Source organism: Seriola lalandi, unplaced genomic scaffold (assembly GCF_002814215.2).
Source record: "Seriola lalandi dorsalis isolate HSWRI2012SDOR001 ecotype SW California unplaced genomic scaffold, Sedor1 jcf7180002054476, whole genome shotgun sequence".
NCBI lineage: Eukaryota > Metazoa > Chordata > Actinopteri > Carangiformes > Carangidae > Seriola > Seriola lalandi.
In genome coordinates, this window is record NW_019525029.1 from 2,275,768 (window position 1) to 2,295,581 (window position 19,814).

Sequence of the window (19,814 nt, forward strand, 5' to 3'; positions counted from 1 at the left end):
CCCCCGCCCCCCCCCCCCCCCCCCGCCAGCATGGGTAAAACAACTCACTGCTGAGCACACAGTAACTGTAGCTAGTCCATCGCTCATACTCACGCATACCCTCTCCAGACAAACAGCCAAGCACACAGCTCTTATTCTTTGTGTATGATCTGCAGGAGATGCACGAGAAAAAACATTTTATCGAACATCAGGGAAAAAATAATTTTCCAAACAAGACGTTGGGTGATCATCTCAAAGCAACACCAGAACCAAATAAAACACCACTAGACCCACTTGGCACGGCCACATGAGTGCTGTAATCCATTCGCCCTACAATCTGATCTTACACAACCCCACAGACGCTATTGCAATGAAACATTCACTGATCAAGTCTGATCAAATGGACTGCAGTGTCAGCTGACCGCTGTCTCTGTGTGCAAGTCCATGGAAGGATTACTGAACGGTGCCCGAAGGATCCCAAGGAGCCTTTGTTTTGAATGGGTGTTAACATTTAGAAAGTCCATTAAAAGACTACAAGGAGACACAAAACAACCTCAGACGCACAAACATGACTACACACAAAGAGAAGCAAAATGACCACAAAGAGACTTCAAAATGACCAGAGATGTAAAATGACCACAAAAAGACACAGAACCATCACAGGGATGCATAACAACCACAAAATGACTCATAATGACTCAATTACACCCAAACGTGTCATCTCTAGTCGGCGTGTTTCTGTTAGTTTGGGTGTAAAGGAGGGTAGAGGGTCCCGTTGTCTCATAATCCGTCCATGTGCGACTCAAACCTTGCTGCTGATTGGATTTTGTAGAGAAAGTGAACAGAGGTAAGAATGAGTGTTAATCATTCAGATGTTCAACCCTTTCTGACTGGCCTGATTAAAATGGTCACATCACCATGTCTGATATCTCATTTGTAAATCTTCATTTCTGGCTAAAGCATGAGCCAACATTTTATGAGGCATCCTGACAGGAGCCATGAGAGCTCATGTCAAACATCTGCAAACAGCCAGATGTTACATTTTACTCCAAGACTGAAGCATTTCCAGCTCAATGTCTCACTTAACATCAGTCTTATCCAACGCCTTGCATACTGAGGGGGTTTGTACAGTAAGTGGCGTCTGCTTGATGGAAAAAGGGCCAGAACCACTCACTGAGTCACATTACTAATTTAAAACACAGAACCTGGAGGATGGTGCTTCTTTAAAATCAGCAACCACCATTAGAAACAATAACCTATCTGCAGCATGAAAGCACATGAGGATTTACTCAGAGCAGCAGCACATAGTCACTGTAGGAGTCACCAGCACTTCAGTTGACAAGACAGTGATGACCTCACTGAGAGCTTCTCAAGTTCCCAGCAGCACTTAGACAATTAAAAGCAAACCCATAAGACAGAACACAAAATTTGAGGACAGAGAAAAGCAACTAATACAACTCAAGACTAATTTGCTCTGGATTTACTCACATACACCTGATGAATATAAACTTTTAACATTCACCAGACAGTCACATGCTCCACTTACGCTTGAACTCCCTGCGGCAGACATGAGGCCTCCAGGGTCGGTTTCGTATCCAGTTCAGGCGTCGAGGTAGCTCCATGATGCCGGGCAGGTGCCAGCGTGTAAAGGCCACTCACCCATCAAAGAGCAACACCTCAGTTCTTCTGCCCATCCCCAGGACAGATACCCGCTGCTGAGCATGAGCAGTGCCAAGTACACACCAAGCAGCCTGGACCTTTGCAGGATAATACTTCAGTTTGACTACGGCCTGTCGTCCACTCTGTGGGAGAGAGCTGTTACAGTAGCTGTTGCTGTGTCGCTTGGCTCGGCTGCTTTATCTTTTATGCATGAGTCAGTGGAACCCAACTCCCTCGGGTTCTGGGGGAAGGACAGAGTCGGGCCTCTCTCCCCAGGAAAGAACACCTATCGACGGGCAGCATCTGAAGCGCAGAGTGCACACCTTGGTGAAATGCGACGCCTCTGCGCCGAGCCCCCGGGGAGTCAAGGTGGGTGGATGCACAGGAGGTGGGGCTTTGCCAGCTACCTGAGGAGGCTGGAAGGTAGACGGTGAGTCAAAGATGCTGTGGACAGTGCATACACTAGTCTATGAAGTATTTTAATGGAAATCTGCAGTAGACTTTATTATAACTGTGAGAGCTTACCATAACCACTCTCACAGCTCTACCAGGCCATACTGAATATTGATGTTTGTTCTTATGACTCTGAACACTAATTTTCTTTAGGCATCATTTCACATTTAATGCTGAAAAAAAAAAAAGCTCACACAGAATGGAGGAGTAAAACTAAAATCTACACTGAAATGATTATTCTGAAAGACAAACAGGCATTTATGAGGATTTCTCTGTGGTAGTACGTAATGTGCACCTCATAACTGGAGTTTCAAGAACTTTTCTACTGCATGTTGTTATCTTGTTTGGCAAAATCATTGTGTTGCAACAATTCTTAGATTCATTGCTAGAGTCAGAGCAGGAAATCAGACCAATTCACTGACAGAACAATGCTTTTTTCACTTAAAAAAAATCTAATTAACATTATTGAGAATTTGTTCTGCATTTGTGAAGTTGCATAATGGTTCAAACAGGTTTTCAGAGGTTAAAAATTGTATCTATACAAAAACCCTTAAGAGTTTAGTTAATCAATTTTCATCAAAAGAATTTACATTACAAAGCTTAAACAAATGAGCACCTGCTAAAATGCCAAATGATTATTTGATTTTCAAAATAGTTGATTTTTCTGTTGATCAGCTAATTGATGATCAGTACAGAAACACTGGGAATAAAGATCTTCATCTGTTAATTTTTGAACACAACTTTCAGCTACAGCAGACTAGAGAAGGTACCTGCAGTTAAATGAACAGTAAGAGCATCAAGCTGCAGTTTGGACAGGTTCAAGTGTTGGGAGACCATGACCTCTAGTGGCTGTCAGCTGTCCAGTGCAACCACAGTGCAGTTCAGGAGGAGTGAAGTGGATAAAGTCAAAGTCACTGAAGTGCTTACACCGCACATTCTGTATTTGCCTTTATTCAGATAAAAACATACGCCTCAGTTTGGACGAACAAGACTTCCTGTGCTCAAACACTTGTCTTACCATTTGGTTTATCCAAAATAGAATAGATAAAAACAGTGAACAAAGCACTTAAACACAATTCTACAAATACACAGTACACAGCGTTGCTAGCACACACAACCCAACCAGAACACACAGATTTGGTACCTAATGTAACACAACAAAATATTATACTTCAACATTCAAGTCCTGTGTTTTCTCACTATATAACAGTTCATAACATGACAGTATATGGAAACAGCTTGAGAGTATTCTTCACTGCGGATATATAGCGATTTTCTTCTTCACACACACACACACACACACACACACACACACACACACACACACAACTGACTAGTAAGGTTTAAATGGTGACTTAAACCAAGAGAAAGCAATATCAAACAAATATCTGTGTGCTTCTTTTGGCTGGTGTTGTGGAAGTGCTCATGTCAAGAGACTAAATATGGTTCAAGCTAAAGCCTGATTATTTCCATCTGACCTCAACTACAACATCTGGCTGGTGATGCCACTTTCAGAATTAAATAAAATCAGAGGATGATGACCTGAAGAACTTTTGGAAAACCCTACAGCAATGTGTGGAAATGATTGTGCGTGAGACACTGAAGGCACATACAGTTAATAAGGACTGCAGTACGACAACACCGGTTTGACTTGTTTCTACCTGTAGTGTAACATACTACAGCTATAATGTACTCACCAGAGTGCAAAGACACTCTGCAACAGGCTCACTACTCTGTGAGCAGAACGATGGTCCGACTGTCAGCCTGTTTAAGACCTTTGGCTATACTCTGAATAAATGGTCCACATTGGTGATCTATTCAAAAGGCAATATTACATTAAATATCCTACCTGCGATACAAACTCTTAAGACAAGAGTGGTTAAAAAAACAAAACAAAACAATGATAATAAATATCAGCAACAACGTGTGCACATCAGCATGGTTGATCCTGAGGTTTGTATCTACAAAGACCCCATTCTGAAGAAAATCGAAACCCACAGGAGCCTTCTTCATGTACATTTGCTTAATCTAGAGACAGTCACAACAGTATGTATAAACCTTTTTGATATCAGTAACACTACAATCCTCTCATTGACGTGTGTTTGTAAATGTATGGTAATAGAAAACAAGTGACAAATGACACATAAACACCATAAACAAAAAACACACAAGATGTAGATAGACTCTTGAATGACACTTGGGGAAAATCTTGTCGCTTGTCCATGGAAGTAAATATTAGCTACCATTAGGAGGCACTGGCAATTGAATATAACCGCGAAGATGCAAACAAAGGATTTGATTGAAAGAAGGAAACGTTTTGAACAAATTATTTAGGTGGAACAAAAGCAGGATACACACACGCTGTCAACAGACACATGACAACAGGCTTGAACAAATTATTTCTTTCTCACCTAGCTTAACATAAAAAACCAGTCCATTCAGTCTTTAAATTCAGTAATGGATCAGAATAAAGCTTCCTATAAACAAGGTTGAACAACAAAACAGAAAATGTGCAAAATTGTTGCCATTCACCGCACTCTCTGGACTCGCTTTCTGGTTGTCATACCGACTGTGGTGCCATATGATATATAAACTCTTAATTAAAAGAAAAACTCAAAGCTGTAATATATATTTATATGAGCGCCACACACTGGTAAATTACAGATCTGATGTTAATGCAAACCCATCAAAACCATTACAAACTTGAGTTCTGCAATGTTCAGTGACATTTCCGACCTGTGACGAGGGGTCGCAAGCTTCCATTTTAAAAAAGGGTCCCAATTCGTTAACGTAAGACAACGCATGTAAGGCATGTAACGGATGTAACGGACATTTTTCATGTGTATTGTTTGTAACTACCTCCTATTTGTGAAGAAATCACCTCAGCTGCTGAGTCAACTCTTTCTGGACTTGGTTGTTGTGGTGTCACTTTCGGGGTTTCTGTCTGCTTAGGTGTGTGTGCAAGTTACAGTGTGTGGGCACGTGTGCAAGGAACCGCACGACCGACAAACACTGCATTGTGTCCCACCATGTGAATGTGCATGAGAGTTAATCTGTACAGTGGTATTTGTTGGAGGTTTATGCACAAAATTAATTCTCTCCAAGTAAAATCCTGCTCTGTTATTCATATGGCTCATGTTTGAGAGGAGGAGAAGGTGGTTTCCGCTCTTCCTTTAATCAATCAAGCCTTCCTCATCCAAATCCTGATTGTCTGCAGCTTCCCTCATTCACTCATTCATCCTCATCTTCACATCTCTCAATACAGTACTTCAGAGTCCTTTATTGCTCCGTCATTCGATCTTTTCTGGGTCTATGTTGTCCAGATCAATATCAGGCGAGGCCACACAGCACATGCACAGTTTTTGGGTGCAAAGAGAGATCTTATCTGCAGTGACAGAGGAAAGAAAGGAAAAATAATAAAAAAATCAGGGTTGCACTCGACAGATGAAAATACAGTCAACAAATGCTTTTCACAGATACCGGTGTTAGTTTTAGAGCAGACAGTTGATAAAGCATTAATGGTTTTAGCATAAGGTTAACAGAAGTGGGAGGGGGTATACCTCCACTACAGGGGTTTTACACTTACTGTGCACTACAGAACCCTTTGCAGTGTGTGGGGTCTACACAGTAGTACAGTGAACTTTGAAACACTAATCTCAATCCCTCTTTTTTTTTACATGTGTCTAGTAGCTGGTCTATGTTCAATTTAAGTCTAGTAAGCTACTTTACTGTACTTATGTTTCAAATAAAAATGCAGTGAGGCCCTCTTTTCTATCCCCTTGGGAATTTTTTGACATCTAAGAAAAATCAACCTCCACCCTCCATTGTCAGTAGCTGAGGGGTTGTTGCCATGTTTTTTTTTCCATAGATGTCACCTATAAACTGCCTGGTACTAAAATGCTGTTTGTGGTAGAATTATAACCTATAGAAAATCGGACACGTTTTTACCCACATGTCTCTGTATAAATAGTTTAAGGTTCATGAATTTTATAATATGCATCTCAAATTAAAAGTGAAATGGTTCTAGTAAAATAAAATACTCCTTTGAAAAATAGTTCCTTAAAAGACTATCAATAAAGCCCCAAAATAAACATCAACACTATGCTGAATAAACCACTGCTGGGACACACAGTACATATCATGTGAAACCACTTACCGATTATTTCTCCGAGGAAGGCTGGTCTGGAGGTGGGTGGCAAGTAGATGAAAAAGTAGTAGACTGGGACACCGGACAGTGCCACAGCAATTCCTACCAGAGAGTTGATGGTGTCGCTGTAGAGGGGCACCACGACCAGGAATATGCTGCACAAGCAGTAAACGATTGGGAAGAACAACGACAGCTGCAGGGAGTGGAGAGAGGAAAGGGGAGGGCGATGACAAGGACAAAATAAGTACAAAAGAAGGGGGCGGAAAGATAGAAAAGAATGATGGCGGTAGTAAAAAGGTTGGAGAGAGAAAAGTAGAAATATTAAAAACAATTACATAAACAAATACAAAATTATTATTAGTTTAAACCAGATCCCTTCGGTGAATTAATTGTAGCTCTAATGGCCCTTAAACTGCTCAGCCAGTACGCAGTCCAATCACGTTTATGGTTAATGAAAGAATAAAATCAACAGTTATCAGATTCAAACCATCACAGACTCTTAAACATCGTCATAACTAAAGCCAGTGCTAAGGGTGGTCAGGCCTACAATGGAGGTATGTTGATGGGTAAACAAATGTAAATAAAGGTAAAAATGCTTAGAAGAGCATAGACACACTTTATCTGCAGAAGTCTGGGTCTCAGTGACTTCGGCTCCAAAGAATTAGTGATCAATTCTGAGCTCTGAGATTGATTTCCTGCCGTCAAGAACTGGTTTCAGTTTATTACGTTCTATGACAGTGAACATTTGGTCATAGTTATGACATGGTCATGTGAATGTTTTGAAAATGACTGGATTCACTGGGCATCAAGTTTTGTAGGAAATTCTAACAGCTAAGATACGATATAAATTTAACCATTAAATTGTCGTGCTTATTAGGGCTGGCTGATGAGATTACCTCACAACCACACTGTGGCATTAAGAGCTTATGATAATGATAATAAAGTCTCTGTGTTTGTATTTGATATAGTTTTGTTAAGTTTTCTTGCACTTTATCACAGTTAAAGAAGAGAAAACAGGGCGTCTCACTGGACAGAAAAAAAAAAATGAATGAAAGTGACACTGAAAACTCCTTATTCAAAGATGACCAAACTTGTTAGGGGGAAAAAAAAAAACTGACAATTATATAATTTGGATATGTTACATAATGATGCCACATGCTCAGCAAACCACACTTGGTATTTCTACCTACACAACCTTTGAATGTGATTGTCAGCTGTCAAGATGTGCAAGTTTCTCACAGACACATGAGGCACAACAATGATGAATGTCAAAACAAAGGGTCTGCCTGGAAGGCAGAGCCACTGTTGTTCTTTAAAATGCAAGTCAGCACCCCTATTGCATCAGTTTTGCTACCTTAACAGGTCGATGCAGATCCGGAGCTTTGAAGCGAAGGTAGATCTGGCTGGCTATAGACAAGCCGATAAACAACCAGTAGTTAAAACTGAAGTAGTTGATCAATTGGAAAACGTCAGGCACCGACAGGTAGAACAGAGACATGGCGCCCTGGGAAGAGAAGACCAGACACACACAAAAGAAAAAAAACATTGTTTAAGTTTGGTAATAAACACCCATCAATGACAAAGGGATCCAGTGGTGACCAAACCGACTAAAATATGTGATACTAACATTGAAAAGCAGGGCAGGGATTGGAGTGAAACGCTTAATGTGGATCATGCACAGGACATTAGGTAGTTGGCCTTCTCTGGAACCAACAAAAAACAACCTGTAGGAGAAAACAAATGGTGGAAGGGTGTAAACAGATCACCATGTTGCTGACAGGTTCTCAAACATTTTAACATTCAAAACATTACTGCTAATCTGCAATAAGGGAAAAGCTAAAATTGGTCAGAATAGTTTCAGGTGTGTTTACGGACCTGGAGGCAGCGATGATGGAGGAGTTGAGGCCTCCGTAGCAGGAAATAGCCACAGACAGAGGGATCAGCCAGCGAGCCCAGCCCAGCGTCTGATCTGCAAATGTCTGTAGAGACGGCAAACAAACCGTTTACCGCTCACATTCAATTACTGGTAAGAACAGTGGCCCTCAGTGTTAAAACACAGCATTAGAAAAGCACTGATTACACAACATCCTGATGATACATATTTAAATCTGCAAAACACACTTCTAATTTTAAGTGCATACTGACTACTGATACTGTGTGCCTATTAAAAAGATATTTTAAGCCATCTGACTAACTTGCTGATATCAGTATATATACATTCCTAAGTGTTCCCTGCCATTTGCCTTGTGATGTAATATTTCTGACTATAAAGGTCAGTGTAGCTCCTAGACTAACATTTGCCTTCCTTTTTAATAACCTTTTTCTTCTGCTAGAAATTGTAGCCTCGGCTTTTAATCTTCTACAGTCCTAAACTGTAGGAAATGTAAATAAAGCCAACTTAGTATCAAAAAGACTCTAGTAGAGCAGGCCAGAATGATTGGTCTGCATATATGTGATGAAAAACCTCATTTTTTTTAAGAGAAAAAAAAGTAACTTTGGGAACTCTATGTCTTTGGCAGAGACAAAGATGCTGTGAAGCAGCCAAGTATTATACATAATACATGTAAGATTACATAAGATCATTCTTTGACAAGTGCTCTCAGGTCTACGCACGATAAAGCAGTCTGAACTGGACTCACTGGGTGGGTGAACAGAGTCAGTGCCTAAAGCTCAACTGATTATCATACACTTAAATTAAAAAATCAAAGCTGTTACACACTTGTGAATTAGACCAATATCCCTGAAAACTCAGACAGCTTGATGAATACGCTTCTTAGTCAGGATTCTTAGTAAGAGTGTACTTTAAAACATCTGCTAATATCAGCTTTGAGTTCAGTGCTGAGGTGTAAAGTCGAATCAATACACGATGCCCAAAGAAGCAGGTTTGACATCCAAATCATGGTGACATAAAAATATTTGCTGTAACCCTGGGCTTACATGCAATAGAGCACAGAGCCGATGGCTTGTTGACAGTCAGAACATTAATGAACCATTAGACTAACTACTAGAATAAAAAGATTATCAAATACCACTGACAACAAGCCTGAGTGCAACTCTTCCTCTGCCATTGCACTAATCACATAACAACTTCCCGACGTTCCTGTGTGGGGCGCTAACCTCTTTAGCTAAACGAGGTTCCTGTCATCATCTCGACTCCTACAGTCACAGATAACCAGAACGGAGTACTGAATCAGACACTAGGACCATCGGCTGCCTGCCAGACTGACAGAGATGACAGCAGAAGACAGGAAGGAAAGATCAAAACCTGCTGCCCCTGTGAGGCTGAGCAGATGCTGTCAATTTGGATAAGTCCTGTGGCGTACTAATAGGCTTTATGGGCAGATATTAGTACTGTATGCTCATGGTCAGACTGCTGAGTGGGTTACTGCTTAAACACAGCCTCCTTCGTGCACAAGAAGACTTGCACTAGGTTAATGATCTTCAGACACTCACCACGGCAACAGCTTCACTGTTGAGCACTTTATCTGCATCCATGACAACGTAATAAGCTATGTTGGTCAAGATGTAGATCACTGTGACAATAGGCATGGAAATAGCGATGGATAAGGGGAGATTCCTAGAAAGGAAAATGAGAAACGTGGTTTAAGTTCACTTGAAGCACTCTGTGTAGCTGTCACAGTTTCTACTGAGTGAGATGAAGACTTGATGACTTGTGAAATTCACAAGTAAGATTACTGAGTTTTAAGATTTAAGTAATTATAGATTTACAGCAGGGAAAGCTATGTAGTTAAGTAAAAGAAAGACCATCAGGAATGAAAAACAAGCCTGCTTATTGTGAAATCTCTCTGAAATGTCACACTGTGTACCTCTCTGGGTTCTTGATCTCCTCTGTGATAAAGTTGAGCGTGTCCCAGCCTGAGTAGGAGTACAGTGCTGAATAAAGGGCCAAGGCCATGTCACCAGGGTCCAGCTTGGAGCCTTTGAATGAGTCCTCGAAATTCTGGTCAAAACCTACACCCACAAAAGGTTGATACATTAACATAGGAAGCAGTGTTCAACTTTTCGCTTTCATCAAATCTGACAGTCACCTGCCCACGTGTTTTTAAAACTCCTTTGACCTTTCCTGCATTTTATACAGTTTCCTGCCAGATATTCAGTGAGGAAAAAAATATATGTGCCAGTAAAAAAAATGAATTTCAATACAGTTGTTTATCAATACATTAATGTATGAAATGTATTAAAACAATGATAGTTAATACATTATATATGGATAGTGTTTTAAACCAACTGATCCAATATCAAATTTTTACCTATTGGCTGATCAATAAAAAGCATGTAATCCCTCCAAGCTGCATGAGAATTGGATTGGAGGTGTAGCAGTTATAGGCAAACATTTGAAATATTTACCTTTGCACCATTTAAAACAAGCTGATATTGGCCGATTGGGGCACTGCGGCAGACTGCCATTTTTAGCATTCTATTAAATCATTCAGTGAAACTGATTCAGTCCTAAATAGTGCAGTAGAGCTTTATCCCTTCAATTCCTCTGCAAAGTCAGAGCAGCAGTGACCAACAGACAGAGTTCCTTTTACATCCTACCTTGTGCCAGCTTAACCAAGCCAGTAATGATGATGACGATGAGAGCCATGACCTTTGCTACAGTGGAGATGACCTGAAGAATAGCACCCCATTTCACTTTCATGCAGTTCACACAAGTCAACAGACCTGACAGAGAGAAAGGGTGACAAAACAACAGTTAACTTCACATTTTAATCCCTGCTTCTCTGGTGAACTGGCTTTCATTGGTTAAGAACTTCTGAAGTACATTTTCATACTTTATTTAACTTATGCATCATGGATTGTGATTCATTTCTGTCATCAACTCAATAAAAAGAGGACTTGAAAATACAAAGATGTAGTGAAACAGTAGAAATGGTATATGAATGTGAATACTGATAAGTACAGTAAGAGGACAAGGGTAAATCTGTGTCAAAATTAGATAAAGGTTTTTGCAGCACTGTCTCAGATTCGGTTCATACCATGTCTTTCAGGAATGGAGCCAAAACCAAGGCTTGCAAAATATTTTATTCAAACCCTGTGTTTTCATCTTTTTTCCAGCCCTTGATATTCTTTCATTTTTATAGGCTCAAAAATGCCTTATCTGGGAAGCCATGTTTGAACATTCATATCTTGTATTGTTCCTAGCCTCTCCAACTTTGCACGATGGAAGACTAAAATATTTTCAGTAAGTTCGTTGGAATAGAGGGTATTTGAGATGGGAATTGTGTCTCCGGTAAGGTCGTGGATATTGAAAACAAGTCAAATATTTTGATAAAACCCCTGGTATAAGGAGGAATAAGTGGTATCTTAAATGGCTGCCTCCAGCTCCAGTGGGAGTATCTAAATGTGTTTCCAAAGGTTGGATGTGTTCATACATGTAATTTTACAGTGTGCATGTTAGAAAGTTATATATGGAAACTGTACCGATATGCATGTTGAAACATGTCCACAGTGAAACCATCAGTATATGTCCTTACACGATATCTAGAAAACACCAAGCATGTACCCAATTCAGGCCTGTTGTTAAAGGTTATATGGTTGAAGGATAATAGTTTTTATCACATGTAATTTCTAGTACATAATTTGCAACATTGCACATAATTTCCAATAAAGTTATATGACTTATGTATTATGTTTAAATATGGAATATAAAATTTACCACTCCATTGAATATATCATCTAGGACAGTTAATACTTTTTGTTATAATGAGGCCATGATAATAAAGAATATAGCTGGCATTAATGACCTGTAGTAAAATGAACCTGCAGAAAACAGGTTGGGACATAAGCCGAGATAATAAGAGATAAGACCCTAGTTCCTCATTACGGACGTTTTTTCGAAGAGGTAAAACAATGCCTTTAACTATGTGTATTATAATATGCAAGGACTTTGGCACCTTGTACACTAAAAGCTATTTCGATGTATATTTTCATGTTCCTTCTAGCTACCCCGCCCCCTTTTGGTCCTATGTAAACGACTGAAATATACTACCACGCATCTTTTTATTTTTAATGTCTAAATGTCCATTATAGGCGGAGACCTCAAATGCTGGCACAAAAAATGCCTCCAATATCACTCTCCTTTAGGAATGTTGCACTTTTTCCCAAAAACTATGGCCTTATCGAAAATCTGTAGTACAAACTTTTCATGGTTCAGTCGTACTGAAACCATGTTTATCTTCCAGTCTACAAAGTCTGTTGAGGCTAGGAATAATACCTTAAGATATAAATGCCCAAAACATTTGACAGCCCATAGTTTTGAGGCCCAAACATTATACAGACAAACTTTGATCAAAATCTGAGGCAGTGCTGCAACTACGTTCCTGGATTCTGTCCGACTTGACAAGGAATGCCCCTTAAACTCTACTGTTTAAGTTCTACCTAAACCTTTAAGAACTAGCTGAAGTATTTCCATCCTCAAGCAAGCAAGCAGTTTGTCCTGTTGATCTGCTGACAACTGATTCTGAGGCCCTATTCAGTCACCCACTTCCTTTGCTTCAGACTTGGGACACAAGCGTAGATCGTATCTAAACATACCCAACAGGTTCTAGGTGGAGAAGCTGTATCACATTGCTGCTATTCTTAAAAGCCCTTTATCTAGTGGCATCACAAAGCCTTAAGGTTGTAACATACTAAGCACAGTAGACTTAAGGTGGAATTTAGAGGGAATCAACAGGTATAAAGTGTAGTTACACATTTATTCTTCAAAGTGCAATGTAAACAAACACTAGATTAAGTAGCTATGTTTGGAGAAGTCCCTAAGGCTCACCACATAAAAGTGGGTCATCTAATTAAATGTATCCTGAAAGGTTCATCGTGCACCAGCAGTGTTGCTAACAATAACTACAGAGACCATTTCAACACAGTGTTTCCTGAAAACACACGAGGCTCAGTTTTGCGAGAGCTTCTGCTACACTGTTCCTCATACTCTCAACGATCTGCAACAGACTTTGCAGGTGTTCCATGAGGTTAACAGGAACTAACAAAGACTAGGGGAAGACATCGTCGTAAATCAAACTGTCGCTGGAGATATGCAATGTGGTGCTAAGTGAAGGGTGCAAAACAAAAAGCAATTTAGTAATCCACAGCATTTACAGCCTGACAGAGAATAAATCAATGGGGAATGACTATTTCATCTGAAGACAAAATCTATACGGTTTTGGCATTTGCACCACTGTTCAGTAAACATGAACCTATGACAGTCCATGGCATAATTAAGCAAGCAGACAAATTAAGACATTTACGGTAAATGTTTGGATTTAAAAAAGGGACAATATGTAAATCAAGATAGCACTAGCGTTAAATTCAAAAGCAAACCACTCCTTCCACCCCTCCCGCTCCCTGCTCTGCCCATCACTGACCCGACTATATATTTATGTTTGAACATCACTGTGTTGCTAATGCATGTGCAATCGTGTCCAAACCTACTGGCCACAACAGCTCCCCAGTGACATACCACTATCTATGGATACTGCACAAAACACTATCCGCTACGCCTGTCAAACATAAATACACCAACACACACACCTTCACACCCAAAATCACACTTGCATCAATTATTCATTAAAGTACAAAAGTTCAAAACACAGATGAGGATATAACTGAGGCTAACCAAAAGCCTGTATGTCTGTATACAACAGCTTAAATAGAGCATGTTAAGTGTGTTTAGTATAGGTAGAGGCTTACATATGATGGCGGCAGCGATGAGACGGACGGCGTTGTATGGGGCTGAACAGGTGGGGTAGAAAGGCTGGACCAGGTAGTTGGAGAAGGTCAGGGCTATCACTGCCTGACAGGCTGGCTCTACTATCAACAATGATGTCCAAAGTCTACAGAGGTATTAATACAAATGTATCATTTCAAGGCATAAATGTAACATTTAACTACATTTCTGTAAAATAACAATGAATCATGCCGACCTTGACACTTCAAGCATGCATCTTTATGTCAAAGGTTGACAAGATAAGGTCCAGACTGTGCTTCATGTTTGGTAGAGTACTGAGTTTCTATTGTGTGTTGTTTGCAATATAATGTGTAAATAGAAAGCATCCACAGACAGAAATAGTAAAACAGCTATATACCGAATAAAAGCCAAGAAGCCTCCGAAGGCCTCCAGGATGTAGGCGTAGGAAGCTCCTGATTTACGGATGGTGGTTCCCAGCTCAGCATAGCATAACGCTCCAAACACAGAAAATATCCCTCCAATGGCCCACACTACCAGGGACAGGCCAAATGAGCCTGTATACATAAGAACCCCCTGCAGGATAACAAATGAGAGTATACAGTAGCATTTATAACATATTGTATGTACAACAAACTATCAAATGACAAAAAAAAAAAAAAAAAAAAAAAAAAAAAAAAAAAAAAAAAAAAAAAAAAAAACAGCAAAATGCATCAGTATTTAAATCACACGTCAGTATTAGGTGCTAACTTGTTTGGTGCAATTCAAAACAACTCTTGCGTGATTGCTCCAGTGAAAGCTGAAACATGAACTGTGCAGACCAAACAATGACATCAAGAATAGCAGTCTAACAGGTTGAAAATGTGACCAACCCAAGTGTGAACACTAAATGAGACCACAACCCCTGTAAAACAAACCCTTAACATTACTCAATAAAAACTTATTTTAGATATAATCATGTCTGAATAACAGCAAATTTTTTACAATCAAAACCAAAAAAGCAAAAAATCACACTAGGACAAAAAAAAGATTCTCTGGCTTAACAAAGCAGAGCCTCTTACCTTAGGTGAGACGAAGATGCCAGAGCCGATCATATTTCCAACGATAAGACAGACCCCATGGAGGAGGGAAATCTCCTGCTTCAGCCGCACACCGCTGCCCTGAGACGCTGAGTCTACCTCAGCAACCATTGTGACGGATTTACAGACTTCGCCTCAGCTTAGAGGAAGGTAACAGGACAGTGACAGCGAAGGGATAAAGAGGACAGTCTGACTCCTGGCAGCACCAGAAACTGAGACGGGGTGAAAGAGTAGAATGATTAAATACTGGCCAGATGAACGGAGAGGTGTGGACCAAGCAAAAGAGAAAAGGAGGTGGGAGGGTCACGGAAGGACTAGGACTCTGGCTGTCTCAAACATCCATTGTTGAATCCGAGGAGTACGTCTCTGCTGGAATAATCTGTAACAAAAGGCAAGGACACACAGTCTCACAGAAGTGCTTTACACATCTCAGTGGTCCAAGTTCGAGGAAGTGATCATGATTCAGAACGTCATTGGTATACACCCTTATGTCACCTAATAGAGACCTCAAATAAGGAAATTAATGAGTGAGTGGATGGAATAAATCAATGCCTTTCTGGATTTATGTGGTACATTGCATTTACGAAGCAGTAAGCAACGGCACAAGCTGCTACAGCAACCACAAATCTAATAGAAAATTGCCACTTCGACAACCACAGACACCAAATTGAAAAAATGCAAAAATGTATTCAACCATTACTGATTACACAGTCACAACTTTGTCTTCTACTTAATTCATCTGATCAGTTGAGATATTGTCTGTGTTCAAAACGCCTAATGCAATGCATTAAGCACAGTGGATCTGATTCACAGCTTAACTAGCTGAGGAGTCAGAGGAGTTTATTTGAGCACAGTGTGAGCACTCTCTGCAGACCAGGGCAGCCAACCAGCAGCCGAGTGTCCAGGCTAACTACATTTTCTGTGAACTGACATTTTTTTCATTTTGCATTCTGTGTTGTTAGAATAGTTGTCATTACAGTTATCATTACTATCATCAATTAAGCTACTGCATCTTTGAGTCCTGTACCTTCACAAAACCTGATACTGACAACCTCAAATAATAAATCAGATAATTTTCTACTATAGTACAATTATTGGAAGAAAACTGTTATGGGTTTATGATGCTCACTATATATATATTCTGTACTGTCTATCAAAGGGGAACAGCGGACATAACATCCATTTTACCATTTTCTTAACCAAAGTAAACCATTTATTCACAAGACATATCCTTTCACCAGTTTTAATTAAAGCTTCTGTAATGATTAAGAGCTTGTGGTGATGTCACAGGTGAGTTGACAGAAAATTTCTAGTATATTTTCTACAGTATCTGGCTTTTGTTTGAAGTAGTTCAATGGATTCAGGCGTCAGCACCCACACCCCAACAATACCCTCTCACATTTTCAGGTGCTGAGTGTTTCATATACAATGACTTCTAGAAACACACACTCAAATTCAAAGTGTACACAAGATGCATCTGTGGGCTCAAATTCAAAATGATGATCTCTGCTGAATACAATTAAGAGAGATGAGATTAAGCTGCACATACTGTATGAACACGTCTTTCTTCTGCTTCTAGTATCTTCAGCACCAAGGTTTTGCTGACATGACTCAGTGAGCAGGTTGTATTCAGTGGCAAGAAAAAGTGAAGCCTTTGGATTTACCTTCATAAATGTATGCATAAATCTGTCTTAAAATATTCTCAGATCTTCATCTAAGCTACAATAATGAACAAACAAACTATTTTAACTGATAACATGCAAATCATTGTATTGTTCCTTATCCATAGGGAATACATCATTCAAACATTCACAGTGCAGGTTGGATAAAGCATTTAAACCCCTTCACTGATGACAGCAACAAATGCTAATTGGAGTCAGGAGTTATCAAACCTGAAAACGAATCAATGAAACCAAATTGGAGGTGCAATTTTCAGTTTGTTATTCACAAGACGCACCTGCTGATGTGAACCATGCCTCGCGAAAAAGATATCTCAGAAGACTTATGACGACGAATTGTCAATTTGCAAAAAGCAGGAAAAGGTTACAAAGTCATCTCAAAGAGTTTAAATATTGATCAGTTCAAAGTGAAACAAACAGTATATAAATGGAGAGGATTTCATTGCGTTGCTACTCTCCCAAAAAGACAGCTTTTTAGGAGATAAAGGCTGAAAAAGACGAACCATGATACATGGTATGCTTTGCTTGCCAAAGAGCACCTCCTTGACACTCCACAATGCCACAGGGAAAATGACTGACACTGCATACCAACATGAAAACATCATCCCAGGCGTGAAGCACGGTGGAGGGAGAATCATGATTTGGGGCTTTGCTGCCTCTTGGCTTGGACAGCTCTACATCATAGAGTGGAAAATGAATTCCCAAGTTTATCAAGGTATCATACAGGATAATGTCACAGCCTTCAGCAGGCTCTCCACCTGCTGAAGCTCAGTTTTAGTCAGGTGATGCAGCAGGAGAATGACCCTGGACATCAAAGTAAATCTACAGATTGACTTCAAACTCTCAAACTCCAACATCTGCCTTTAGGAGTAGCCCAGACTTTAAAGCAATAGAGAGGCTGTGAAAGGATCTGAAGAGAGCTGCTCACACCAGACATCCTAAGAATGTGATTGATCTGAAGCAGATCTGTAAGGAAGAATTCCTCCTGAACATCTGATCCCCTATTTTCCCAAGCAGCAACAGGAGTGTTTAATGTATGTGTTGAATAAAGACACAAAAGACTATAACTGTTTGTTAGTAATTAACTTAAGCATACTTGCCAACACTTGTTACTTAGATGGAAATCAGATCACATTTCATGACCAATTCCAGGAAAGACGGGGGACGGCAAATTTAATTGTATACAAAACATGACTGCAATTTTGTCTACTACAGTTAATACACTTGAATAGCTGCAATACTGACACTGTGGCATTAAATCCAGTGCTTCCAATTCATTAGTAACCAGTAGCCACAGAAATGTTTGCCCACACTGTCGCCACTCTCTGCTGTCCAAACAAACACATCACATTCTCTGCTGTTGCAAAGCTCATTTTGTGCTCCACTTCTTAAGGAGAATTATAATTGTCAAATGATCATATATCATTCAAAATTTTTCTTAAGTGTTATATGAGGATTTAAAAAAAATTGATTGACCTTTATTGACATTTGACTGGAAAATTTGCTGTCAGATCTGGGGTGACCATAAGCAGTTGTGCTCGCAGTTATCAACAATTTTACCTTAAAATGGTCATAGTTGCACAATTTTCCTGTATTCATATAAATATGCACATGTACAACAGTCAGTGGACAGATTAATTTAAGTTAAAATAAAATTAGAAAAAAAACAAACATTTTCACTCTATTGCACTGTAAAAGAAAATATTCAACAACTATAAGAAATTTGATTCTAATTTATCAAGTTAAAAAGACCCTGTAACAGCCTCAAAAACGCCTAAGCTTGACTGCTTTTCACTTTATCTTTTTTACTTTTTATATGCACAGACCAAACTAACAGATCTGTTTATTATAGGCAAACATTTCTTTAGCAGTAGGAGTGGTCTTGTGAGGGACAAGCGCCATGTGTCCTATAACTAGACCAATGAAATTAGGCTAGCATCTGTCTGCATGCTTCAGCCAATATGGCTGCTGCAGTTGTGTCCCTATTCACAAACTTAAACAGACATCTGTCTGAGTGTGTGAGTACATGATTGTAATCTACACAATCACAACTACTTTTCCTGTTTATTTTTCCCACCTTCATAAGGAACAGAAACAGATGGATAAGTTAATTAAACTAACTAACTTTACTGTTAACATGACAGCTCATCACACATGAAGAAACAACTTCCTCTCACATGTCAGACCCGCGTCTTTACACTTCAAAAGTGGATCACACTGAGGTCTGAGGACAGACAGTATGGGGACGTGAGACGTGGTAAGAACTGCCTTCGGACCACATTGTGTCTCAACGATAAGCAAACGTGTCCATGTGACTGAAAACTTTCCCTAAGCATCAATTCATATAGTTGTGTCACCATTACTACTGTGTGACTTTACAGTAACCTTAACAATCACTCTAGTTACTCCAGCTCTAATTCATCAAATCAGCGCGTGCTGTTAATGATTAGCGCCTGCGGGATTGATAGCCTTGTTAGCACTGGCCTGATACAGAGTCATACAAGGGTTGGAGGATCGATTTAACCGCGTCGCGTCTTTTTTGACTATGGTCTCACTACATTAACATCCATTCACTAGCTAACATTGCTATCCATCTAAACAGTGTCCATCTTGAAGCTCCGAGAAGTGGCATTTAGCTCTCAGAGCTAGCTTAGGCAACTGACACAACATACATGATGCTGCGGATACACATGCTAACGTTAGTATGTGACTGGCATGTGGTAAACGTTAGTAAACGATTCGACTACATGCCATTTAACAGCCCCCGACAGACTTAAAAGTGTTGCGAGCTGTGTGTTAAAAAGCACAATATAACAGACACTAGTTACCTTTGTTGCGTGTTCCTTTTTCCAGTGAAGAAAGCAGCAACATGTGCCGTGCTTCGGATGTCTGTGACTAACTTGAGCTAGCATTAGTCCACAAGCAGCAGTCAACATCTGCAGCTACTAGCTCCTCCTCATCCTCAACCCCCAAAGGATGGTTGACACAATCCACTGCCAGACTGAGGACCATTAGAACAAGTTGTGCATAAACACGGATGTTTACCCCCAGTACTTCATCTATAAGCGATGACAGCTACAGTTACATCGTCTGAAGATAAAGCAAAGGTGCGCACA

At 39.9% G+C, this 19,814-nt stretch overlaps 1 protein-coding gene across 1 annotated transcript; it reads right to left on the bottom strand.

The window, feature by feature from the left end:
- Positions 1 to 3,026: 3,026 nt before the first annotated feature.
- On the bottom strand, positions 3,027 to 19,814 carry LOC111659361 (Y+L amino acid transporter 2). Its single transcript, XM_023412304.2, has 12 exons — positions 19,527 to 19,814; positions 15,002 to 15,398; positions 14,341 to 14,516; positions 13,946 to 14,088; positions 10,799 to 10,924; positions 10,066 to 10,210; positions 9,692 to 9,815; positions 8,114 to 8,217; positions 7,866 to 7,962; positions 7,593 to 7,742; positions 6,248 to 6,431; positions 3,027 to 5,476 (listed from the first exon to the last, which is right to left on the bottom strand). The coding sequence occupies exons 2-12, from the start codon at positions 15,128 to 15,130 to the stop codon at positions 5,382 to 5,384; spliced, it is 1,473 nt and encodes a 490-aa protein (XP_023268072.1). The 5' UTR covers positions 15,131 to 15,398; positions 19,527 to 19,814; the 3' UTR covers positions 3,027 to 5,381.

What these genes read in the sequence shown, in the direction of transcription:
- LOC111659361 (XM_023412304.2), bottom strand. Translation starts at nt 15,130, where the DNA reads ATGGTTGCTGAGGTAGACTCAGCGTCTCAGGGCAGCGGTGTGCGGCTG. An exon ending in GCATCTTCGTCTCACCTAAG is followed by an intron (nt 14,517 to 15,001) that starts GTAAGAGGCTCT and finishes GTTATCCTGCAG; the next exon opens with GGGGTTCTTATGTATACAGG. An exon ending in GGCTTCTTGGCTTTTATTCG is followed by an intron (nt 14,089 to 14,340) that starts GTATATAGCTGT and finishes ATACCTCTGTAG; the next exon opens with ACTTTGGACATCATTGTTGA.